Source organism: Cryptomeria japonica, chromosome 4 (genome assembly GCF_030272615.1).
Source record: "Cryptomeria japonica chromosome 4, Sugi_1.0, whole genome shotgun sequence".
In the NCBI taxonomy this organism is placed as follows: domain Eukaryota; kingdom Viridiplantae; phylum Streptophyta; class Pinopsida; order Cupressales; family Cupressaceae; genus Cryptomeria; species Cryptomeria japonica.
Window position 1 is genome coordinate 147,073,118 of NC_081408.1, and position 27,174 is coordinate 147,100,291.

At 34.0% G+C, this 27,174-nt stretch overlaps 1 protein-coding gene across 2 annotated transcripts; it reads left to right on the forward strand.

Moving 5' to 3' along the window:
* Nucleotides 1-6,115: 6,115 nt before the first annotated feature.
* LOC131079837 (probable disease resistance protein At4g33300) lies at nt 6,116-26,499 on the forward strand. Of its 2 annotated transcripts, XM_059219644.1 has the most exons (6): nt 6,116-6,810; nt 6,910-7,319; nt 21,763-21,804; nt 24,194-24,549; nt 24,625-24,836; nt 25,230-26,499. In XM_059219644.1, exons 1-6 carry the CDS (start codon nt 6,624-6,626, stop codon nt 26,045-26,047), a joined length of 2,025 nt encoding a protein of 674 aa, XP_059075627.1. In that variant the 5' UTR covers nt 6,116-6,623; the 3' UTR covers nt 26,048-26,499. The 2 variants fall into 2 exon arrangements, with proteins under 2 accessions (XP_059075627.1, XP_059075628.1); XM_059219645.1 differs by lacking the exon at nt 21,763-21,804 and having other exon boundaries at nt 6,117-6,810; nt 25,230-26,497.
* Nucleotides 26,500-27,174: the final 675 nt, after the last annotated feature.

Below are 27,174 nucleotides of genomic sequence, written 5' to 3' on the forward strand. Positions count from 1 at the left end.
TTTTATTATAAGAGAATTTTAAGCATTTATGAATAGTAGAAGGAATCACTTCGATGGAAGAGATCCAAGGATATCCCAACTTCACACAAAATTGATTTGATGTAAGAATGATAGCGAAAATGACATCTAAGTACTTAGTACTAATGTTAACAATAAGAGTAATAGAACCAATAGTAGGGCAAGAGAAACTATCATACACCTTAACCACTACATTAGATTTATCATATGTTACTTGATCAAATTGTAAAGTATAAAGATATTATTTATCTATCCAATTCACCATATGTTAGAATCAAAGATCACTGAGAGGGGGGGGTGAATCAGTGATCTACTGAAATCCAAATCAACAAAATTATTCTTTATCCACCTGTTAACAATGCATAATAAAAAATAACATAAACATGCAACAAAGCATCCACAATACTAGAATTTTTATGTGGAAACCCGGAAAGGGAAAAACCATGGTGGGGATAGAACCTATAATCTTCATATACTATCGCCAGGAGTACATAAATATTACATAGATGGGGAATGCACTTGCATTCAGGCTCACTGCCTAAAGCTCACTACTCAATTACAATTGCCTGAAATGTTACAACCTTTCAGGAAGTTTCACTGACTTACAATTTGATTACAATGAGGAAATACGATTAAAAGAACTCTCAAGTAGCATCTGACTATGCAAGAATGTGTTTTGGTTAAGCATTGAATCTCTGATTGTCTTCACTCTATTGAATACTCTATTTTTATCTCAGTCAACTACCGAATTGTCTATCAACCAAATGCACATGTGAAACTACGCTCAATCCCACCAAAACTAATCACCATATCACAATACACCAAAAATCAATCGCCAATTTGATCTTATATATCTGGTCTTAACACAAAAACAATTTCCTTCAAGTTGGCTTTAATAAGTGTAGTGTGTAGCTCCAAGTTGGCTTCAATCTCAAACAAAACATAGCACCGGAACAAAATATTATAATCACACACTTCCTAACGTTCTTCCCAATCACTAAGATCACAAAAATAATCACCAAAAACACCATAATCATTGTAATCATTCCAAATCAGAATATTATAGAAATACCCCGTTTTACCAATTAACTGCCTACTAGTTACCTCCATCTTCTGGATAAGATGAATCACGACTCCCAAATTGAATCACCAAGAAGAGTTTCCATCAATGACAAAGATAGAAAAATATGCAACTACCAGAAGTCATCTAAAATCACCAGATGAGTGTTAATTGAGAACACCATACACACTAGATCAATGAGCACCCCTTGTGCAAGTTTGTCTTTGATCTTCGTAGTGATATATAATGGGCCATTAGGTGTAACAATAGTCTGACTAGGATCAAAGGTAATGCATAATTCCTTAGGAGGTGTAGGTTTATTGAGAAGATTCATCACATTGTTATACTTAAGGCCAATATCATTGTGAGAAATATAAAAATTCTCTAACTTAGCCACATTAGTAGAATGTGAAGGAAAATGATTAATAAAGATTCCAAGGTTTTTATTTGGAGGAGCTACGAATTTGTTTCTATTATTATTCGCACTAGCCACACATATGGAATTGTTATCAATAAAGTCTTGAATCTTTCTCCTTAAGGTATAATACTTTTCAGTATCATTACTGAATTGATGATGATATTGCCAAAATATTTTGGGATCATGATAGGGTGGCAAAGGTTTGCAGGTATCAATTGGTTTGATGGGGGAAGTTTCAGTACATTTTTGTTTATTATTTATGTCATAATAATATGCAAAGAATTAGAAAGATGAGTAAATTATTTTCTAAAGTATTTGGATAAAGGAGCCACACCTAATGTCATGGCTGCCACTTGAGTGTTGATGTTGTCATTGAACTTGATGTATCCCTTATTCATTTAAACTTTGCAAAAGACTGTTGAGCACTGTCATTCTTATCAACTAGAGCCATTGAAGGAGATGATTCAAATAGAGTCACTTGAAACTAATAATTATGATGCATTGTGCACAACTATGTAAAGGAAGTAAACTCAAAAAAGAGAAGCTTATCCCTAATATCTTTTTACAAATCAGCCATAAAAATTATTTGAACATCTTGCTCAAGCATAGGCTAAGCGATTTGAGAATATAAATGTTTATATCTACCAAAATAATTAGTTACTTTTTTCCTTAACGCCTTGCTTACAATGAATCAAATTAGTCAAAGTAATTTTAGGAGCAATATTATTGTGAAATTGTTAAATGAAAGAAATAGCTAATTGTTGAAATTATGTAATACAATAAGGAGGAAAAGAACAATACCATTTCAAGGCTTTGTCCCTAAAGGATCGAGTAAATAATTTAGCCGTAAGCCTTTGATCATGAGCAAAGTCACTACACAAACTTTGGGATGTTTTCACATAAGTGAATGGATCACTTTTTCCATTATAAAGCTCCAATTGATGAACTTATATGTGTTTAGGAGGGTTAGCATGGAAAATTTAATCAGATAATGGGTTGACTATATTAGATGTCAATACCTTAAACATAGATTGGGTAATGGAAGCTAGTTGTTGTTGTAAAGATGAAATGAATATGGCTAAGTCGTTGATGGTTTCTTCAATGGATAGAGTGAAATTGGACATATTGGATTGGGATGAAGGAGTGAAATTGTTCTATGTAGGTGGAGGTTGAGAGTAAGGAGGTGGAACACTATGATTTGTAGGTATGGGAATTGATTGGATCACAAATGGAAGATGCATGGAAGGAGGTATGAAATAATTTTGATTGGCACAATCACCCACTTGACTAAAATGTGTAGGATTAGTATTTTGTGTGGAAGTAGTCAAGATATAAGATGGGAATGTAGGTACACTAGGAAAGGAAAAAGCCATAGGAATTGAATGACTAACTTGACTAGCAGCATGTGTCTAACCAAGGACTCTAGCGCAACTATTCATAGGCATGATATTAGTGTCAACAAAATGAGCAAGGAAACACAAAAAATCAAAACTAAGTTTATCACTTTGAACCATTCTTTTTAATCCTTCAATCAGTGGGATTACCTCACTTTTTGTATATTGTTGAAGATTTTAAAGTCAATTGTCAATCTTCTCTAATTGATCAATAGAAACCCTAGTTAGTGATTCATCCACATCATGATGATTATGGAAATCTTGAATAAGGATAAATAAAATCATTTGTTGGATTAGGGGAATTGCCAACATTCTCATTAAATAAGTTATCCAAATTTGTCTCCATGTTCTTAGTACTTAAAGCTTGGGAAGTATTAATTGTATAAATTCTTCTCATAGGACATTTGTAGGTAGGACTAATAGCAGTAAAAATCATGTACAAAGGAGGGGAATTTGAATTTCAAATTTCAAATTATTATTCAACAATACAATTTTTTGTAAAAATGATTAATTAACCAATTAATTAAGCAATTTGATTTATGAGTTTGAAAGATAAACATCTCTAAAGCATAGCATAACATATCCTAAAGATTGGAATTGAAGAATAGATTTGAAAAATTATGCAACCCACAAGTAAATTTTAGAATTATTAATCAGATTTTCTATGAATTATTCAACCACTAAATTTATGTAAATCAATTGGAAATTAGTTCTATGAGTGAAAATTTGTATTTGAAATTGCATAAATAATCAGATATGAAAATAATGAATCCAAATTAAACAACCCACACGTTCAATTTTACAATTAAACATTAGGGTTTGTGAATTTAACCTCTGAATTTATGAAATTTAATTGGTAATTTAACTTGTAAATATAAATTTTAATTAGAAATGCATAAACACTCAGAGCTAAGAACATAAATAGAAAATAAGGGTGTAAATTTTTGCTTAGAGACCAATACATTAAAGAGGGGTGAACCCAATAGGTCTAGCATCAAATCAGCAAGGATAAACTGAGAACTCTAATTAGATTCAATAGTTAATATTAGATGGCCTCTTTTTAAGTTGAATTGTAGAAATATTGAAATTAGGGTAAATGTGGTGGAATTGAAATAATTATGCATAAACAATGAGCTATAGTTGTCAGATAGAGCCACAAACCTGGATCTGAGCAATACAACTTTTCACCATCCAAAGCAAAATATGTTCGTCTCAAATAGGGTTTTGCCTTAGGTCAAACCCCAGTTTTGGATTTAACCATGAAATTGAAATGAATTGTTGTAATGGAAATGATTTCCTTTTGAGGAAAATGTTGAAAATGTCTGAAACACTAATGTTATACCTTTTTATGAATTTTTTATTGTCTTCACAAGGAATTAGGGTTTCATGTTGTCTTCATAAAACATAGAACATGAACGCCAACATAAATGCTTGAATCTTGACCTTACTTCTTATCCAATGCTTGAAAGAAGACAAATTACTTGCTCACTTGAATTTGAATGAATGCTTGATTGGTCAGATGTCAGATTGATTCAATGTATATATTAGGTGGTATCAAAATGAGATGGGTAGACCTCCTTTCATACTTGCTAGTAAAAAAAATAACTTTTCGACATGAGCTGACATGAAATCAAGATTCTCACTCATTTCAAATGATCATTAAGAGACCCTAAAATGGGCCTTGATTGGGAGGACTAGAGCAAAGGGCACTTGAGTCCCTAAGGACTGGGGCGCTAGTGCTTTGTTCCTGACCAATCAAAGTTGGGGGAGAAAGTGTCCAAGATGAAAAGAATGAGTTTATTGCATGGTGTGAGTAGAATCAGGGCTCTGATTAGGCGTTAGGAGATGAATGCCAAGTTGACAGCCCAAATGAGGATGAAATTGTAAGGGAGTACAATTTAGGATGCTACAAATACTATAGTATTTAGTTGTGAAATTCTCTATAGTTATTTGATGTAGAAATTATATTTTGTTTAGTCCTTCAAAGGGAAGCAATCCTAGAAAAAAAATTATTTTAGTGGGAAGCAATTTTGAATATTAATTGGAATAGGGAATACAAATATAATTCATTTAAATACCCAAATATAGAGACTAATTGCATAAATATTTAAACAAAAGTAACTAACAATGACTATTAAATTGGGTGAAACTCTACAAATGTTTAAATTTTATATTCTTAATTTTGGGTCAATTTTGTGTGGTGTGTGGTCAATCCAAAATATTGCAATATTAATTTTGAACAATAAATAGTCAATATTAAGAAAAGAGAGTAACATATTAGATTGGGAGAATTACAAACACAATAAATGTAATATTTCTGTAAAAAGTTTGAGACATAGATAATATATAATCTAATATATAGAAATATGCATAAAGGGGGATGGGTGAAAGATCAAGAAGTAGTATAACTTCACATAATAGTGTGCCATTTATCTATAAATAATTTCTTTAAGTCATTCTATCAAATAGACTCAAAATAAAATAAAAAATTATATAGATATGAAAAATTTGTTATTAAAATATTATCTATAATGAGAATAATAGTAAATAATATTTTTTTTATTTTTAAATAGAATTAAAATATATAAAGATGATAGTTTGTGCTGGATCTATTATGGGTTGGGGCCCTCCTCATTTTAATAAAAAATCGTTCTCAAATGAAATTAAAATATATAAATATGATTTTTAAAGTTGTATATATATATCTGTCATTTAAATTTGAAGTAATAATTTTCTAAAAAATATATTTGAATAAAACTAGTTTTTGGAAGAACTCATTTTAGTTTAAATTATTAGGAACAATTGATGATTTGAAAGTGTAATATAAAAGATGAAATTGGGATAATGCTTTAGACTAAATTGATAGAATGGATACCTCTTAAAAATTCATATGATAGATAATCCTCAATCTTTCACTCCCAGCTAAAAAGGAATATCAAAAGTTTTAACCAAAAAGATATTAAAATAAACTCATACTCTCAATATAATTCGGTTATAAAAAATAAATAAATTTAATACGCAACCCTTAAAAAAATTCCCATATTAAAAAAACGGAAAGATTAAACAGATTATTGCCAAACTTCGAACCAAAAATATTCTTCTTTCCACTTTCTTCGCAACGTAAGAAACAAGTTGCAAATGATAACGAACATCGAATATGGAACATACAAACGTGGAAGAAAGAGAGTCCTTCAAAACGTCTTGATTCTAAGAACAAATCCTTGTGGGAAGTGTAGTTGGAATAGAAATGTAAGAGTACAGGCACATTTAGAAACGTTTTGGAATTCTTACATCGTCATTTTCCTTTTCCTTTCGTTACAGAGTTATGGAAACCAGCGCGAACACCTCGTGACACGTCTATTAGCTCTATAAAGTTTGGAAAGAAAAGAAATTTATAAGCTGAAGCAGCAGAAGAATAGTCAAATTCAAGTTCCAAATCGTAAAGAGTTCAACAAAAGGCTTTTATCAACAGTTCTGGAAAACCTCAGTTTTAAAATGTGTTGGAATTCGATTCTACGAGTGGATCCTTGTTGTTTCCTTTTGATTTCCTTACAGCCTTCATGGAAACTGGCAGGAACATTTCCAGACACGTCTATTATTCTATAAGAGAAAGCCATCTCTAATAAGTTTGGAAAGAAAAGAAAATTTATAAGGTGAAGCAGCAGAAGAATAGTCAAATTCAAGTTCCAAATCGTGAAGAGTTCAACAAATAGCTTTTATCAACAGTTCTGAAATGGCAGACGATTCCACATATGGTGTTTCTGGAAAACCTCAGTTTTATGTGGGATTGGACAAATGTATTGGAGATTTGAGGGGACTGTTATTCCATAGCGAGGTGTCAATTGTTGGGTTGCAATGCATGGGAGGCGGTGGAAAAACTACTCTTGCTTTGGCTCTCTTGAATGATCCTCAAATAAAAGGTAAATATCAATAAAGGTGCTTTCCTTTAGATTTTATTAAAATACTGGTGCATGGTAAGGTACTTGGCGTAAAATAAATGTGTGTTTTCACGCTGGCAGGATACTTCCGCGATAATGTCATTTTCATCACCGTATCGCAGTCCCCAAACCTGATGGGAATTTTAGAGACTATGTGGGAAAAGATTGCTGGAAGGAAGAGACCAGAATTTCATAATTTGAAAGATGCACATATGAAGCTGCAACAATTGATTTTGAGTCAATCCAAACCAACTCTGGTGATTTTAGATGATGTATGGTCCAGAACAAATTTGGAAAATTTTCTATTTGAAGGACCAGGTTACAAAACCCTTGTAACCACTAGAGACAATTCCACTATTCCAACAAGCCCGACTACCCAGCTGTATCAGTTGCCATTGTTGTGCCCAGAGGATGCGCTGTCACTTTTCTGTTTCTGGGCTTTTGGACAGCCATCAATCCCAAGCACTGTAAATGCGAATATTGTAAAACAGGTATAATAATTTCTTCCCATTAATTATTGTATCGTGTTTTGAATGATTCTCCTAACTTTTAATCTCCAATAATGTATTCTTTATCCTTATTCTCCAATATTATCATTATCTTTATGGAATATATGGGAAATATTATCATTATCTTTATGGAATATATGGGAAATATTATCATCATCTCTATGGAATATATTGGCAATATAAAGTAGGTATAGCTTTTATCTAATTGTAGTGGTAGAAGCACTTATTCGAACTGGAAATACATTGGAAAAAGAAAATAGTGGAGGATTCCGAAACACGTGGAATTGTAAGAGACTTTCTTTTCTCCCAGTAACAGTGTATGTATCGTGCGGAATGTGATTTTACTAACAAACAACAAATGTTAAAGATCGGAAGAGTTAATTATTCACAATGAATTATCCATTTAAAATATATTTCTTTCAAATGAAAAACAGAGGAAAGAAATAAAACAGAGAAATATACTGCTACAGTAGAAATACACACAAAAATAATTCAAGAATTCAAACACAGAAAATTAAACTACTCAGAAATTGTATTGTGTGCTACTGCACAAAACAAATATTTTTATTGCTTACATTAAATCAGATTTACATCTCTTTTATAGAGAAATTTAAAAGTATATAGAAACTTCTAGAAAAATCATCATTCAGGACTTTTGCATGATCGATGGAAATAACTACGCAAAACTGGTAGCTAAACGGTGGAACTAAATGTTCACGGTTTAAAAGTATATAGAAACTTCTAGAAAAATCATCATTCAGGGCTTTTGCATGATCGATGGAAATAACTTGTTTGCATGACTGGCAAACTGGTAGCTAAACAGTGGAACTAAATGTTCACGGTGGCAGATGCAGTTAAGCGGTGGATCCTGCATGCTCAAAGTGGAATTGAGGTTTAACGGTGGAACTGTCGATGGTTGCATGGTGGTAGACCTTTCTTGTGAAGGATGAGGCAGAGGACATGAAAAGAAAAAACAGAGTATTAAAAGGAAACAGTGCAAACAGTGCAGTGAAATTTATATACAGAATTTGTCCAAATTTCTTTTTTATTTATATTCATAAACCAATGTTTACAAGATCTACACCAAATAGAAAATTACAAGGCTGCTGTTTTCAAGTTTGTTTCCAAAAAATGAAACAGTTTAAACTCCCCTGTTTCTAACTGACTGTTGCTACTGCACTGGATGTCTCTTTCAGTTGCTGTTATGGAAAATGTGTAGCTGTTCTGCTCTGTGCCTTTTTCTTCTCATTATCTCCAATAAAACTGACTACAAAATGACCACCAAACTTCTATTAAAAAAAAGACATTTCTAGAAGTTTCGTATGACTCAACCAAGGAGAAAAGTAAATACATTTTAATTTTTGCTAGTTGGGAAGTCTTGTCTAAGAAGATATAGATTTGCAGTTTTACCAAAATCTGTCCTCTCATGCAAATTTCAAAATATTGATTAAATGATATTAACTAGGAAACAAAATCTCACACATGTGAGAATATTTGCAAGATTTATTGTGGGGCCAAAAATGAGGATTTATGGTGGCAGAAATAAATGAGGCAGTTGGGATTAGTTTTCCAACACTCCCCCTTAATAACAACTGCTGCCATCCATGATGCCCAAGTTGTCTCTTTGATGAACAAAACTATCTCTTGTCAATGCATTTGTAAAAATATCAGCATACTGTTCTTCAGACCTGCAATGCTCCAAAACAACTTCACCATCATTGATTATTTCCCTTATAAAATGATACCTTGTATCAATATGTTTGCTTCTTTTATGGAAAACTGTGTTCTTGGATAGTGCAATTGCTGAATTGTTATCAAAAAATATTGTAGTTGGCCCCTCTTGTTCATGTCTTAAATCTTTTAATATCCTTCTCATCCATATGGCTTGGCATGCTACCCTTGTTGCTGCTATATACTCAGATTCAGTTGTAGAAAGTGAAACAATTGGTTGTTTCTTGGAAGTCCAAGAAATGACTCCCAAACCCAAATGAAATGCACAACCTGATGTGCTTTTTCTATCATCTAAACTGTCTGCCCAATCGCTGTCCGTGTAACTAACTAACTTGAAATGATTTGTTGCACCATAGAAAATTCCATATACCTTTGTTCCATTAACATATCTCATTATTCTTTTGGCTGCCAACCAGTTTGTCTCCTTTGGGGTCTCCATAAACCTTGAAATTAAACTCACTGCATATATTATATCAAGTCTTGTTGTAGTTAAATACATTAAACTTCCAACCATGCTTTTGTAAAGGTTTGGATTGACATTATTGCTACAATCATCCTTACTCAATTTAAGACCTGTGGTTGTTGGTGTTGGAGCAGACTTGCTATTTTGCATTTTAAACCTCTTCAAGATCTAATTTGCATACTTTGATTGACAAATAAAAATGCCATTCTTCTTTTGATGCACTTCTATTCCTAGAAAGTATCTTAACAACCCTAGATCGTTAATTGCTTATTGTTACATTAGCTGTTTTCTCTAAGGTGCCATCCTATGCTTCCTCTTCAATAAATTGCACATCTCTGTTGATTATTACCCTTTTGGTTATTCGATTGTATAGTTTATATGCCTTTGATTCTTCACTATATCCCATGAATATACATCTTTCTCCTTTGTTGTCCAACTTCTTTCTTAATCCATTTGGGACATATGCATATGCCACACATCCAAACACTCTCATGTAAGCAACATTTTGTTTTCTTTCACTCCATGCTTCTTCCAGAATCATATTCTTTAGACTCTTGGTTGGACATCTATTTATTATATAGACTGCACATGAGACAGCTTCAGCCCAATACTCATTTGATAAATGTTTTGCTTTTAGCATGTTCCTTGCCATTTCCATAATTGTTCTATTTTTCCTTTCAGCTACACCATTTTGTTGAGGTGTGTACCTTGTAGTAAATTGTTTGTGAATACCATTATCCTTGCAAAATCTTAGGAATTCATTTGAGATATACTCACCAGCTCTATTTTTTCTTAATGCTTTGATATAATATCCACTTTGCTTCTCCACAAGGGCCTTGAATTGGCAAAAGTAATCAAATGCTTCATCCTTATGTTTCAAGAAGAAGACCCAAGTTTTACTTGTATAGTCGTCAATGGAAGTCATGAAATAATATCTTCCACTAATTGATGATGTTTGCATAGGACCACATAAGTCTGAGTGGACAATCTCTAATGGTGCTACTGCCCTCATTGAGTTTCCTATTGGGAATGATTCCCTATGTTGTTTGCCTAGAATGCAACCTTCACATAATCTTGTCGGTTTCTCTATGAGTGGCAATCCCCTTACCATGTTCTTTCTATGTAATAGATTTAAGCCTCCAAAGTTTAAGTGTCCAAATCTCAAATGCCAGAACCAATTTTCATCCTTAATTTTAGCTTGAAATATTGTTTGTGTGATTGTTGTACATCTCCCTTTGTCTACTGGTTGTTGTGCTTGAGAAAATTCTGCCTTGAAATCTGGTTGTATCCTAAGGGGAAACATCCTATTATTTGTCATTTTTACTTTTGCAATAAGTTGATTGTTTGGGTACTTATCTAAGATTGTGCATTCTTCATTTTTGAAAAATACTCTATATCCCTTTTGAATGAGTTGCCCAATGCTCATCAAATTGTGTTTTAATCCAAGGACAAAATATACATCTGAAATGATTCTTTTTTTCCCCTCCTTAGTTAGAATATTAATTTTTCCTTTCCCCATTACTGAAACATTGTTATCATTGCCTAATGTGACGTCTGATTTTATATTCTTATCCAAACTAGAAAATAGTTCTGCATTTCTAGTCATATGATTGCTGCATCTTGAATCTAAAAACCATACATCCTTTTGTGGTTCTTGTGCAACATTACAAGCTAAAAACATGCTGCCCTGATTTTTCATTTTCTTTTGTAACATTTGCATTTTGTTGCCTACTGTCATATTGTTTCTTTGTACATTCATTCAAATAATATCCATATTTTTTGAAAGAATGACATTGGACTTGTGACTTATCATACCTTTGACTTTGGGGTTTATTATGATTGAAATTTTGGTTGCTACCTCTTCCACTTGAAGCTGATGAGTTACTTCTTCCACCTGAGTCTGATGGGCTACTTCTTCCCCCTCTATATTGTAGCTTGTGTTTTGAAGGAATGCTCCAATGATGAATTTGTTTTTCTACTCAGCCTGTAATTCATCCACTAAAAAATTGAGAGAGATTCTTAGTCTCTTCTATGGCTACAAGAATTGGTATAAACCTTGCAGGTGGGCTTCTCAATATCTTCTCAACTACTCTTCTTTCTTCAAGTGCCTCACCATGAGATCTGATTTGATTAATCGGTCCAATAATTTGTGTAAAAAATGAGTCTATTGATTCATTCTCCTTCATTACTATGGTCTCAAAGTCTCTTCTCAATATTTGTAGTTTTGTCATCTTTGCTTTGTCTATTCCTTAGTATTCTATTTGCAAAATATCCCAAGCTTGTTTGGATTTTGTTGCACTTTGAATCCTTGGAAAAATGCTTTCATTGACTCCTTGGAAGATTAAGAAAAGGGCTTTTGAATCTTTCTTTCTATTTTCCTTCAATAAGTCTTTATGTGTTTGAGACAATGCATTATATGTTGTTATATCTACTGGTTTTGGGTAGCCATTCTCAACAAATTCCCAAAAATCTTAAGCACAAAATAATGTCTTCATTGTGACTGCCCAGTAGTCATAGTTCTTGCCATTAAATTGTGGAATCTATGGGTTTGTCAAGCTTGTGCTTGTGCTTGCCATTGTTGGCCGTGTAAATCTTCAAACTCCTTGAAATTAAAAAAAAAACTTCAACTCAAACAACCTTCAGCTTACTGACCTTTGGCTCTGATACCACGTGAAGGATGAGGCAGAAGACATGAAAAGAAAAATAGAGCATTAAAAGGAAACAGTGTAGTGAAATTTAAACACAGAATTTGCCCAAATTTCTTTTCTATTTATATTCATAAACTAATGTTTACAAGATCTACACCAAATAGAAAATTACAAAGCTACCGCTTTCAAGTTTGTTCTAAAAAATAAAATAGTATGAACTCCCCTATTTCTGACTGGCTGTTGCTGCTACACTGGATGTCTCTTTCAGTTGCTGTTATAGAAAATGTGTGGCTGTTCTGTTCTGCCCTTTTTTCTTCTCATTATCTCCAATAAAACTGACTTCAGAATGACCACCAAACTTCTATTAAAAAAAAGACATTTCTAGAAGTTTTGTATGACTCAACCAAGGAGAAAAGTAAATGCATTTTAATTTTTGCTAGCTGGGAAATCTTGTCTAAGAAGATATAGATTTGCATTTTTACCAAAATCTGTCCTCTCATGCAAATTTCAAAATATTGATTAAATGATATTAGCTGGAGAATAAAATCTCACACATGTGAGAATATTTGCAAGATTTGGTGGGGGGCTAAAAATGAGGATTTACAGTGGCTGAAATAAATGGGGCACTTGGGATTAGTTTTCCAACATCTTATATGTGAGTGAAATTACCACATTCCAACATTCCCCCTTAATTTTGACCATATGCTATTTCATTTACAATTTCTTTGTTGATGACTACAGTCTTCTTTTGTCACTTTTTGATATCCCTACCCAAGTCTTCAGACTTTCTCCAATATTTTATTTGGTTGATAACTTCTAACCATCTCTTGATCTTCAGATCTTTCTTTTCTTTTGACTTCCTCCAACTCCTAGGACAGTCTTTCAAACCTTGAAAACTTCAATTTGAATCTTTTTGCAAACTCAGTATTTCTAGACGTCTTGCTAGACAATATTTTTCTTTGATCTAAACATAAGGTTGTCATTGGGTGACTTCTCCTCTCTAGATCACCTTCAGATTTTTTGACTTATCCGTACCAAATACAAATCTGAGGTGGTTTTGGGTTACCATGAACCATCACACTAAGTGGTTTCTAATTAATCACCAAAACTAAGCATTACTCCTTGCTTCTACAAGATTTCCTTTTCTTTTCAGTTGCTCCTTCCTTCTAGTAGCTACTGGAATCGCAATTTACTCACATTACCCACAATTTGATTTGGGTCTTCTCTTCTTCAACATCAAATTTCTCCTAATCTTTAGCTCTTCGGGCTCCTTTTTTCAGTCTTTAATTTACTCTCTGATTTCTTCTAGACCTCACACATGACTAGTAATGCAGGCTCTCCCTCCTTAAGCTACAGTTTCAGCATAACCATTTTTGACTCATTGAAACGATCGCCAAATCTCTACAATCTCCAAATATCTTGACAATAGCAGGCTCCTTCTGACTGCTACAGCAGTTAACACCAAGCTCTTCAATATCTTCACTATTAGATTCTTTAGAACTGATCTCTCTTTCTTTTCTCCAATGTCTTCAAACTTCACAACCTCAGCTTTTTCACTATCATTGTCTTCTTCTTATGCCTGCGGGATCCCCTTAATAGCAATTCTACATAGTGCTACAACCTTCTCGTTAATAAAACACTATGACTTCTTTGATATGAATGCTTCAGAAACATCAACGTACAATTTCAAACTTCTGTGATATTTAGTGGTCTCATCATTTAATCTCTGCGGCTGGTCTTGCAATCTTCACATAGCACAACGATCAATCTGAAAATCCTCCAATACGAGCAATGACAAATCTTTTAACTGGTATTTCCTTTCGACAGATGATCTCCACAAGGCTGCGGCCTCACTCTTAGTCTGTGATTTCGTTTGACTAATCAGCGATCTTCTTAATTCTACAATCTTTCTTATCATACGAATCTTTAATCTTTGGCCTCTATTGGCTCCTTCCACAGACTGAAATTTCCTTACAGTGATCTACTCCCTTTTTTGACTTCTACATTGCCTTCACAAAATCTACCTTCGTGGCTTCTGCGAGCCCTACAAACTTTGCCTACAATTTAAGCTTCTCTGCCTCTTCCCTTTAGCATCTACAAGACCTCAAAAGATCTAGAATCTTAAAATTCTCATTCCTCCGTAAGCGACCTCTAACACCAATATGAAAAACAGAGGAAAGAAATAAAATACAGAAATATACTGCTACAGCAGAAATACACACAAAAAGAATTCAAGAATTCAAACACAGAAAATTAAACAACTCAGAAATTGTATTGTGTGCTACTGCACAAAACAAATATTTTTATTGCTTCCATTAAATCAGATTTACATCTCTTTTATAGAGAAATTTAAAAGCATATAGATGTTGCTCTTCGATACTTTTGTCCTCGATGACAAGAAAGTAAGAAAAAAAAAGGGAAGTTGTGTTGTTTAAGTTTCATATTTCAATAAGCATGTGGTTATATATTTAAAAAGTCTTTCTCATGGGCCAGTCTAGTGACACGGACACATTGTTTTTGCTGACGTGTTATATGCTTAAAGCATCTTACTCTCGAGTCATGTTGGTGACACGGATAAGTGAATAACACTGATTTTGCATTAATTAAATGGCATCTTTGATTTAATCTGTCTACGGACTAATGGCATATTCCTCAGAATACACTTTGTGACCGACAAGTTAAAAGTTTTTTTTGGAAGACATTTTGTGTTTCATTTTGTTTTTGAACTTGTTTGGAGTCCGTCTCAAACCCTAACACCATGAGAGATGCAGCCGCCGCTGTAGCTAAGGAGCTCGAATCAGTTTGTTCAGTTAAAAAGAATGAAGCAAAAATGGTCTTAACCGGGAGCTTAATGGTTTTCTGGTTAGTTTGTTTTCAGTTATCAATAAGGTTGCGTTTCACAGGTATTATTCTTGATCATATGATTAAAAGATTCAGATTTTTTCGAATCAAGTTTTTCAGTTATGCAAAATGAAAATAAGGAAACAGTCTATGCTTTATTTTTATTTTTCATGATTGGGAAATCAAGCATCTTTAGATTATCTCTCAGTTTTTTCCCTTTCCGTTGCACAGTTAAAACGGTTATTTGTTTTTCAGTTTGCAATTCCCGTAAGGTTTTTGGTAACCCTATACGAGGGTTATTCTGGAAGAACGTTGGGTGTTTTGAGATATAAAAGAGTTTAATACAGAACAGTTTATGCAAGAAAAAATAGAGAGAGGAGTGTGAATAAAGGGAAACACAAAGATTGTGTCGAAAGTGCTGTGTATAAAAAGACTATCAGAGAACTTAGATAGTCGAGGGTTTTGAGAATCAATACTCTGTTTTGTTGCAGAGTACATGAGGCTATAATGTGTGAAATTATTTTGTTCAGAGATTGAATTTTTCTCTCTGATAGTGTTGAATTCTTTTAAAAGTATGTTATTATGATTCAAAGCCTTGAAGAATATTGTTGCAAAATTTTTTAGAAAGAATCAATTGTACAGACTGGTAAAATATTCTCGCTCCAATCACTGATGGTTTTGTGACTGCAAGATTTAACTGCATGCATAAAATCACCAGTGGCTGTAGCTCGAGTTGAAATGTTTATTGGATAAGAAAGAGGGGTTGGTGCTCCTTGAGGCCTTGTGGTTTCTAAAACTTGTGAACTGAGTTGGTGCTCTTTGAAATAATATAAGGGATCTTACCAAGTGGTTTTTCTACCCTAGGAGGGTTTTCCACTCATGAAAACTATGGTGTTATGTGCATTGTCTTGTCTCATTTTGTCTTACTGGTTTATGCTCTGATACGTCATATCTTTAGCTCCTTTCATTTCATACTCTGTTTTGTTGAGTTTATGTAATGCAATGTTTGAAATATTCATTTAGATGTTTCATGTTTTTGCAAAAGATTCAATACCATTTTATTTTCTGCAAAGTCTGAATCAAGTTTTTCAGTTGGTTCTATTGTATATTTCATGCTTTGTTAAAAGTAATACTTCAAGGTGTCAAGTCTCAATCATCTGTGTTTATTGTGAATCAAAATTGTCAAGTTCATAAGAGAAGTTCTTGTTAAAATTTTTTACACTCTGATTCACCCCCCCCCCCTCTCAGAGTGTTTCCACTTCCAACAAGTGGTATCAGAGCATAGGGTCCCTCATATAGGTCTTTCCTGGGGATTGTTCCTGGTCACTTGGAAGTTTTTTTTTATGGCTCATTCTCAAGAAGGTGCATCTTTATCAAGAGCTCCTCTTTTTGATGGCATAGATTATGTGTTCTGGAAAATCAGAATGGAAACATACTTGATTTCAGTTGATGTAAATGTGTGGAACATTGTTACTACAAAATATGTTGTTCCTACATCTATACCTTCAGATCCTGATGCTAAAACTCAATATGAGTGAAATGCTAGAGCTAAGCATGCTCTGTTATGTGGTCTCACCAAGGATGTGTTTGTTAAAGTTATGCATTGTGCATCTGCTAATGAAATATGGAGTAAGCTAGAAACCATTTATCAAGGTGATGAAAAGGTCAAGGAATCTAAAATTCTCACACTCAAGAATCAGTTTGAGTCATTGAGAATGAAAGAAGATGAGACTATTGCAAACTATTTTCTTAGAATTGATGAAGTTGTGAATTCTAGAAGGGGTCTTGGTGAAAATGTTGATGAAAAAGATGTTGTCAGAAAAGTTATTAGAACATTACTTTCTAAATATGAAACTAAGGTGTCCACTTTAGAAGAAAAGAAAAGTTTCTCTACTATGTCTCTTGACAGCCTCCAAAGCATTCTAACAGCTTATGAAATGAGAATTGGTAGTAATTCATCCAATTCTAAAGAAACTGCTTTTAAGGTAGAAAAGAAAGAGGAACTAGATAGTGAGTCTGAACTTTCAGATGCTATAGAAGCCCTGCTAGTAAGAAAATTAAAAAAGAAATATAAGGGAAAACTACCCTTTAAATGCTTTAATTGCGGTAAAGCCGAACACTTTGCTGCTAAATGTCCCTTGAGTGATCAAAACAGTGAAGAAGAAAAATCAGAAAAAGTTTTTAAAAAGAAAAAATGGAACCCTAAAAAGAAATTCAATCCATTTCAGAAAAAGAAGAGTCTTTTTATAAAAGAAGATTCTGAAAATGATTCAGATGACTCACCTTGTGAAGGTGATGAAACTTTGTTTATGGCTGAAATAGAAACTTCCTCAAGGAAAGATATAATGAACATATCAGAAGATAATTCTGATGACTTAGAACAAGGTGAAATTGATCTTGAAGGAGAATTGCTTTGTGCTCTTAAGGAAATCAAAAGACTAAAGAAGCTTGTAGTTTCTCATGAAAGTGAAATTCAAATTTTGCAAATTCAATTGAAAGATTCAAAGCAAACAATTGAAGATTTAAAAGTTTTACTTGCTGATAGTGAGTTGAAAGTTAATACTTTGGAACAGCAAACTAATTCTTTGCATAAGCAGATTGAGCAGTATGAAAGTACTTTGCATTTAAATGAAATTTTAAACAAACAAAAACTATGCAAGAATATGACAGGTGTAGGCTTTGAAAGTGCTAAATCAGAAAAACAAATTACTAAACCTTCAAATAGAAATCAATTTCAGGCTTATAACAGAATGACACCTTTTAGGTTTGGATTCTTTCATGGTTACTGTTTTTACTACAACAAGTTTGGTCATAAGGTTAACACTTGCAGATTTTTACAACATAAAACTTCTATGATTGGATACAATCAAACCTATGGTTTTCCAAACACCGTGAAGTGTATTAAGTGTAACACCTTTGGACATACTTCTTCTCAATGCAAATCAAAGGCAAATATTCATAAGGTATGGAAACCAAAGTTTGTCCCTAGTGTTGAACAGTCTATGATAGTGCAATCTGCATTCTTTTCTAGTAAGAAGTCACTGTGGGTGTTGGATAGTGGTTGTTCACATCATATGACAGGAGACAAAAATAAATTTATTCATTTTGAAGACTTTGATGGAGGTTTTGTAAGATTTGGTGATAATTCAGGAGCTTTCGTCAAAGGTAAGGGTACATTATTACTGAATGATGATACTCCAATACATGATGTGTATTTTGTTGAAGGATTGAAACACAACCTACTTAGTGTTAGTCAGATTTGTGACAGTGGTTATAATGTGTCCTTCACTTCTCATGGTTGTACTCTAAAAACTATGTCTGGTAAAATTGTAGCTACTGGGTTGAGAACAATTGGCAATGTTTACAACCTGCTTGACTCCACAAAATATGAAATCAAATGAAGGAATGTGTCTTATGGGTCAAGTTGAGGAAAATTGGTTGTGGCACAAACGTTTGGGACATGTGAACTTTGATAATCTGGTTCGAATCAACAAGAATCAGAATGTTAGAGGCTTACCTATCTTGAGTAAACCTGAAAACTCTGTGTGCAAAGAGTGTCTTAAAGGTAAACAAACAAAAACAACTTTTAAGTCTAAAGAACACTCTTCTACTAGACCATTACAACTTGTTCACACAGATTTATGTGGTCCAACCAGGACACAATCCATCAACGGTGAAAAATACTTCATGCTTTTTGTGGATGATTATACAAGAATGATATGGGTTACTTTTCTCAAACATAAATCTGAAGCATTTGTCAGATTTAAAATTTTTAGGAAAATGGTTGAACGTGAAACTGATTTAAAGCTCAAGTGTTTAAGATCAGACAAAGGTGGTGAGTTTACATCACAAGAGTTTATAGATTATTGTGAGAAACATGGCATTAAAAGACAATATGCTGCTACCCGAACACCTCAACAGAACGGGGTGGTTGCAAGAAAAAATAGAACAGTTAAAGAGATGGCTCACACAATGCTGAATGAAGCAAATCTACCTGACAAATATTGGAAAGAAGCTATTCACACAGCAGTTTACATTTTGAATCGTGTGCAAATCAGGGTAAAATCCACTTTTACTCCTTATGAACTTTGGTATGGTAAAGCTGCATCAATTAAATACTTCAAAATTTTTGGTTGCAAATGTTATATAAAAAGAGATGAAGAAAATCTAGGTAGTTTTGATGCTAAGACTGATGAGGGTATCTTTCTTGGATACTCTACTCATAGCAAAGCTTATAGATGTTTCAATAATAGATTGAATAAGATTGTTGAAACTATTAATGTAAGATTCGATGAGCAATTTCTTCTAAGTGATGATATGCAGGATGTTGAAGAGGATATTTCAATAAGACTGGAACAAGTTCCTAAATCCACTGAAGCAGAAATTTCAAATGAAAAGAGTCCTCCACCAAGTCCTAAAACTGAAATTCCTTTACATACACCTTCTAGAATCATTACTAAAAGACATCCTCAAAGTCAGGTTATTGGTGAAATGGATGTTGGAATTCTGACTAGGAGAAGAGAAAAAACTGGTGAACAAGCTCAAATGGCTGAGCATTATTGTCTGGTAACTGATTCTGAACCTAAGTCTGTTTCTGAAGCTCTTGTTGATGATTGTTGGCTGCATGCTATGCAAGATGAAATCAGTCAAATAGAAAAGAATAAAACTTGGGAACTTGTGCCTAGACCAGATGATAAAAATGTTATAGGGGGTAAATGGATTTTTAGAAATAAACTTGATGAATCTGGCAAAGTTGTTATGAATAAAGCACGCTTTGTGTGTAAAGGCTATGCACAACAAGAAGGTGTAGATTTTGGTGAAACATTTGCACCTGTTGCTAGGCTAGAGTCAATACAAATATTTCTGGCATATTCATGTTATAAAAACTTTAAAGTGTATCAAATGGATGTTAAAACTGCATTCCTTAATGGTTATCTTGATGAAGAGGTATATATGGAACAACCAGAAGGGTTTATCTCTGCAGATAAACCTGATCATGTATACAAGTTGAAAAAGGCTCTTTATGGCCTTAAACAAGCTCCAAGAGCTTGGTACTCCAGGTTAGATGCCCATCTTACAACAAATGGATATACTAGAGGTGGTGTTGATAGTAACCTGTATGTTAAAATTGAAGGTAATGATACATTGGTTGTTGAAGTCTATGTGGATGACATTATATTTGGCTGTTATAATCATGCTGTATCCAAAAAGTTTTCAAAACTCATGGAATCTGAATTTGAAATGTCCATGTTAGGTGAATTAACCTTCTTTCTTGGGCTTCAAGTAATGCAGCTTGAACAAGGCATTTTTCTCTCACAAACCAAATATGCAAACGAGATGCTTAAAAAGTTCAATATGACAGATTATAAACCTGTTAGCACTCCAATGGAGACTGGTTGTAAATTGACCAAGTCAGATGACTCCCCTGAGGTAAATCAATCTGAGTATAGATCAATGGTTGGCAGCCTACTTTATTTAACTGCATCTAGGCCTGATTTGATGCATGCAGTTTGCTTGGTTTCACGTTTTCAGTCTGCTCCCAAACAATCTCATTTGATTGCTATAAAAAGGATATTCAAGTATATTCAAGGTACTTTAGACTTTGGCTTGTGGTATTCACGAAATAATGATTTTACTCTTGTTGGTTTTACGGATGCTGATTGGGCTGGCTGTATAGATGATAGAAAAAGCACCAGTGGTGCAGCATTCTTCTTAGGAGATCGCCTTGTTGCCTAGCATAGAAAAAAGCAAGAATGTATCACTTTATCAACTGCAGAATCTAAATATATTGCAGCAACAACTTGTTGTACGCAATTAATCTGGATGTCTCATCAACTTGCTGATATGGGTATTATAGTTGACAAACCCATCTCCATCTTCTGTGATAATACTAGTGCCATCAGTCTTTCAAAGAATCTTGTAATGCATTCTCGCACTAAACATGTTGCTATTAAATTGCTATTTCTATGAGAACAAGTATTGGCTAATGAATTTCAAGTTTTATATGTACCTTCTCAGGCACAAGTAGCGGATATTTTTACAAAAGCTTTGTCTAAAGAAGTCTTTGAACGGTTAAGGGATAGATTGGGAGTGTTTTCTCAATCTGCTCTTGTCTCCACCTAAAGCATACTTTGAGGGGGAGTGTTGCTCTGTTGATTTACTTTCCTTTTGTCCTTGTGTTTTTTAAAAAAAGTAAAAAAAAAAGGGGGAGAAATTGGTATTTCATATTGGCATTTCACAATGACAACAATGCAACAGTGATTTTGGCATTTCACAGTGACAACAGTGCAACAGTGAACAGTGACATTGGCAATCATTGGCATTTCATTTTTGGCAACAGTGAACAGTGACATTGGCAATCATTGGTATTTCATTTTTTTTGGCATTACAGACTTTACAGACTTGGCATCTCATTGGCATTGGCATTGGCATTACAGACAAACCTGGCATTTCATTGGTATTTCATTGGCATTGGCATTTTTTTGGTATTTTAGGTTGATATTACAGTGATATTATAGTGGTTTCAGTTGATATTACAGTGGTTTCAGTTGATATTACAGTGATATTACAGTGGCATTGGCATTTTTTTTGGTATTTCATTTTGATATTACAGTAACATTGGTATTACAGTGATATTACAGTGGCATTGGCATTTTTATTTTGGTGTTACAGTTTGGTGTTCTTGTTTGATACAGATCAGATTGGGAGTTCATTATTCTGACAGTATTCACTCTTTTTACAGAATTGCATATTACGGGTTCAGAGGATGTTGTTTTTCTCACAGGTTTGCATATGACAAGGTTCAGTGTTGATTGTATATGTTGTATTTGTTGACAGTGGAATTCCTTACATTGATTTTGGTCCTTTCAGTTGACAACATATTTCATGGCAATGATGGTTTAAGTTTTTTTTCTTTTTTTGCCATCAAGGACAAAGGGGGAGTTTGTTGCTCTTCAATACTTTTGTCCTCGATGACAAGAAAGTAAGAAAAAAAAAGGGAAGTTGTGTTGTTTAAGTTTCATATTTCAATAAGCATGTGGTTATATATTTAAAAAGTCTTTCTCATGGGCCAGTCTAGTGACACGGACACATTGATTTTGCTGACGTGTTATATGCTTAAAGCATCTTACTCTCGAGCCATGCTGGTGACACGGATAAGTGAATAACACTGATTTTGCATTAATTAAATGGCATCTTTGATTTAATCTGTCTACGGACTAATGGCATATTCCTCAGAATACACTTTGTGACCGACAAGTTAAAAGTTTTTTTTGGAAGACGTTTTGTGTTTCGTTTTGTTTTTGAACTTGTTTGGAGTCCGTCTCAAACCCTAACGCCATGAGAGATGCAGCCGCCGCTGTAGCTAAGGAGCTCGAATCAGTTTGTTCAGTTAAAAAGAATGAAGCAAAAATGGTCTTAACCGGGAGCTTAATGGTTTTCTGGTTAGTTTGTTTTCAGTTATCAATAAGGTTGCGTTTCACAGGTATTATTCTTGATCATATGATTAAAAGATTCAGATTTTTTCGAATCAGGTTTTTCAGTTATGCAAAATGAAAATAAGGAAATAGTCTATGCTTTATTTTTTATTTTTCATGATTGGGAAATCAAGCATCTTTAGATTATCTCTCAGTTTTTTCCCTTTCCGTTGCACAGTTAAAACGGTTATTTGTTTTTCAGTTTGCAATTCCCGTAAGGTTTTTGGTAACCCTATACGAGGGTTATTCTGGAAGAACGTTGGGTGTTTTGAGATATAAAACAGTTTAATACAGAACAGTTTATGCGAGAAAAAACAGAGAGAGGAGTGTGAATAAAGGGAAACACAAAGATTGTGTCGAAAGTGCTGTGTATAAAAAGACTATCAGAGAACTTAGATAGTCGAGGGTTTTGAGAATCAATACTCTGTTTTGTTGCAGAGTACATGAGGCTATAATGTGTGAAATTATTTTGTTCAGAGATTGAATTTTTCTCTCTGATAGTGTTGAATTCTTTTAAAAGTATGTTATTATGATTCAAAGCCTTGAAGAATATTGTTGCAAAAATATTTAGAAAGAATCAATTGTATAGACTGGTAAAATATTCTCGCTCCAATCACTGATGGTTTTGTGACTGCAAGATTTAAGTGCATGCATAAAATCACCAGTGGCTGTAGCTCGAGTTGAAATGTTTATTGGATAAGAAAGAGGGGTTGGTGCTCCTTGAGGCCTTGTGGTTTCTAAAACTTGTGAACTGAGTTGGTGGTCTTTGAAATAATATAAGGGATCTTACCGAGTGGTTTTTCTACCCCAGGAGGGTTTTCCACTCATGAAAACTATGGTGTTATGTGCATTGTCTTGTCTCATTTTGTCTTATTGGTTTATGCTCTGATACGTCATATCTTTAGCTCCTTTCATTTCATACTCTGTTTTGTTGAGTTTATGTAATGCAATCTTTGAAATATTCATTTAGATGTTTCATGTTTTTGCAAAAGATTCAATACCATTTTATTTTCTGCAAAGTCTGAATCAAGTTTTTCAGTTGGTTCTATTGTATATTTCATGCTTTGTTAAAAGTAATACTTCAAGGTGTTAAGTCTCAGTCATCTGTGTTTATTGTGAATCAAAATTGTCAAGTTCATAAGAGAAGTTCTTGTTAAAATTTTTTACACTCTGATTCACCCCCCCTCTCAGAGTGTTTCCACTTCCAACAATAGAAACTTCTAGAAAAATCATCATACAGGACATCTGCATGATCGATGGAAATAACTTGTTTGCATAAACGGTGGAACTAAATGTTCACGGTGGCGGACGGAGTTAAGCAGTGGATCCTGCATGGTCAAAGTGGAATTGGGGTTTAACGGTGGAACTGTCGATGGTTTGCATGGTGGTAGACCTTTCTTGCATGTGGGTGAAATTACTACATTCCAACACCAAATAACTAAATAGTTAGATTACTATCATATTGAGGGAATTATAGAACTCTAGAAAATTCTGAAGTTGTGTAGTTTTTCTCCCAAATTATGGCCTATATTACACGCAGGATTTTAATATCATATTGAACTAATTATAGAATTGTAGAAAATTTTGGAGTTGAAATTAGGTTTTCTCCCATTATTATGGCTTACATGACATGTAAGAATCTTTATTTCCTTCGAACAGGGCTTTTTATAAATTTTCTATACCTTTCTTTGATTACAGGTGCAAGCAAAATGTGGCGGCTTACCACTTGCTCTAAAGGTGATCGGAAGCTGTCTGCATGGGGAACCACATGAGGTTTGGGAGAGGGCAAAGGACAAGATTTCTAAAGGAGAATCCATATCAGATTATCACAAAAATGGGCTTATTCGATTATTGGAGATCAGTATCGATTCCTTAGATGATGTAGCCAAGGAATGCTTCCTAGATTTAGGATTATTTGCAGAGGAAAGGAAAATATGTGCTGATGCGCTGCTGGACATTTGGGTTTATGCTCGGAAAATACAGTGGCATGACGCTTTATCCATCTTATCGGATCTTGCAAGCAGAAACCTGTTGAATTTGACTAGCACGCCAAGGTATTTGCCTTTACCATATGAAGATTTTTTTGTTATCATGGTTAAACTATAAGCTGACGTAGTAGCACTTATCAGGAGAAGAGTAGCAATCTCACATGCAAATGCCTCGGAGCTGTACTTTTCTCAGCATAGTGTAATGCGTGAATTGGCCCTTCATTTGGGATGCCGAGACGGTGTAGTCGACAGGAAGAGGTTCCTGATGGATCAGAAGGAGCGCAGTTTGCGGGAAAAATGGGACTTGCTTAATCATAATGCATGCGATGTTCAAGTGCTCTCCATTCACACAGGTATGTGAATCCAAGCAATCTCTTAGTAATTTAGTTCCAAGCCTTTAGCCTAAAATTCTTTGAAATATTAGCCATAATTTTTAATATTTACATCATTGCTTTCGGTAACCTAGTTGCCATATGTATTAAACTGTTTCTATTTGACATGGAAATCTAGTAGTATAATTTAATATTCTAGCCAATTGTTTACGGTGTGGACAAAATTGCCTATCCAAACTATTGAAAATATTTGGATGTATTCTTGTTTTTGTTGTACTATCTCATTACAAGAATTACAAAACATTAGTGCTCTGAATCTCTGTGTAGATGGTGATAATTAAACCCAAATAGCTACAGTCATAACCAACATGGTCAATGATCTAATTTGAATTCCTTTTTGATCCATTCATGCAGGTCCCATGGAGACAAACAACTGGTATGAGATGAATTTACCTGAGACAGAGGCTCTTTTGTTACTCTTTACTTCAAGTGAATACTCTCTTCCCCCATTTCTGAAGTCCATGAAGAATCTAAAATTTCTCATGGTATTGAATTATGGAGCAAAGAGGGCGACTATAAAAGGTCTAGATGTTTTATCTTCACTTCCTCAACTCAAGAGTGTCCGCTTGGAGAGGTTGAGTGCACCACCTGTTCATAAACAAAGCAAAGCACCACCAAACTTAGAGAAGGTATCTTTAAGCTTATGTGAAGGATTTGAATATGCATTCACATTCAATAGTATCAAGCTGCGGGATTTTAGCATTGATCACTCCAGCAACTTAGAGGAGGTGCCCCTCAGTGTCTGCTATATGCCTTCTGTTCAGATGTGGTCTGTTAGCAACTGCCATCTGGTTCAGAAGTTACCTTCTGACCTTGGGAATATGAGCTCTATGAGAATCCTAAGGTTATCAGCGTTACCAGGTTTAAAAGAACTTCCACCATCAATTGGAAAACTTCGGCTTTTGGAATGTCTAGACATCTCATTCTGCGAGGGGCTCAGGGAACTTCCAGAGGAAATAGGGCAACTAAAGAAGTTGAGTGAGTTTGATATGAGAGAATGTTCTCATTTGACGAGACTACCTAGAGCTGTTTGTGCACTAAGTTCCCTCGAGCTAGTTATCTGTGATGAGAAGATTGGCAAGCAATGGATGAGGGCCAAGAACATTTCAATTCCAGAGCTTCGAGTTGAAATTGTGGAACCACAGTTTAGTCTGGACTGGCTTGATGATTGACGTCCTTTCTTACCTCTCATCGTGAAGCAGAAGTTCTAATTAACTTGACAAGTACCATACCATACAAGCTCTTCTCTATTTTCAGCCTATAGTAGATCCCAATCCTAGTTATGATCATTATTCGTTGTATTTGTGGTCAGTAAACACACTTTAATATTTTGTCCTCGCAGCCCAACTTATACTCCATCCGAAGACATTTCTTTGTCTTGTATAAGTCACGAACTGGATATCTTGTAACTTCGTAGCAGGTATATGCCTGAAATTACACGTCTCAGTCGCTTAGACTGTCTGCAGATAGTACAAATGCAGAGTATAAATAAATAAATAAAAATAGTCTATGAGAAACATTTAACGTGCTAAATGAAAAGAAAGGAATTTGAAATGTAAAAGAGAGCTAAAATAGTCTGTCTGCAGATAGTACAAATGCAGTGTAACGTGACCAAATAAAGAAATCGATTTCAGACGTCAGCCGTGTCGTAAAAGAAATTTAAAATGGCCTGTCTGGAGATAGTACAAATGCACAGAAAATCCATGAGAAACATTTAACGTGCCATAAGAAAATAAGAAAAGAAAGGGATTTAAAACGTAGAAGAAATCTAAAAACGTCGGTCAGCAGATAGTATAGTGCAGAGTATATTAAAATAATAAAACATTTTCAGTGTATGAGAAACATTTAATGTGCCATAAGAAAAGAAAGGGAAATCATAACATTTTCAATCACATCAAATATGGAAAAGTTTTCAAATTGAAGGAACGTGGAAGTGTTCTATCTAAGACTAATAAAGCTTCTAACGCATGAATAAAAAGCATTATTTTCAAATTGCATGGTTTAAGAAAAGTTATAGATGTATAAAAGTCTTTATTCAAATATATTCAGAATGAGTTCCAAATATATTTAGAAAAATTAATGTAATGTATGCTGATAGATATTCATACTGAAAAGCAATTTTTTTTTTTTTTAATCTTAAGTAAAGCATTAATCTAATTCTTTTTTACTTCTAACAAATATTAAACAATATTGATACTATGGAGATATCATAAACATTGTGTTCTTTCATACATACGACAGAGAATGCAAATTGATATAACAAATTAAAAAATTTAGCTAAGAGAAAAGATAATTAGAT

Excerpts from the sequence above, each read along its gene's own strand:
- LOC131079837 (XM_059219644.1), top strand. The coding sequence starts at position 6,624 with ATGGCAGACGATTCCACATATGGTGTTTCTGGAAAACCTCAGTTTTAT. Across the intron at positions 6,811-6,909 it reads GAATGATCCTCAAATAAAAG|GATACTTCCGCGATAATGTC; the intron begins GTAAATATCAAT and ends TCACGCTGGCAG. Across the intron at positions 7,320-21,762 it reads ATGCGAATATTGTAAAACAG|AATTGCATATTACGGGTTCA; the intron begins GTATAATAATTT and ends CTCTTTTTACAG.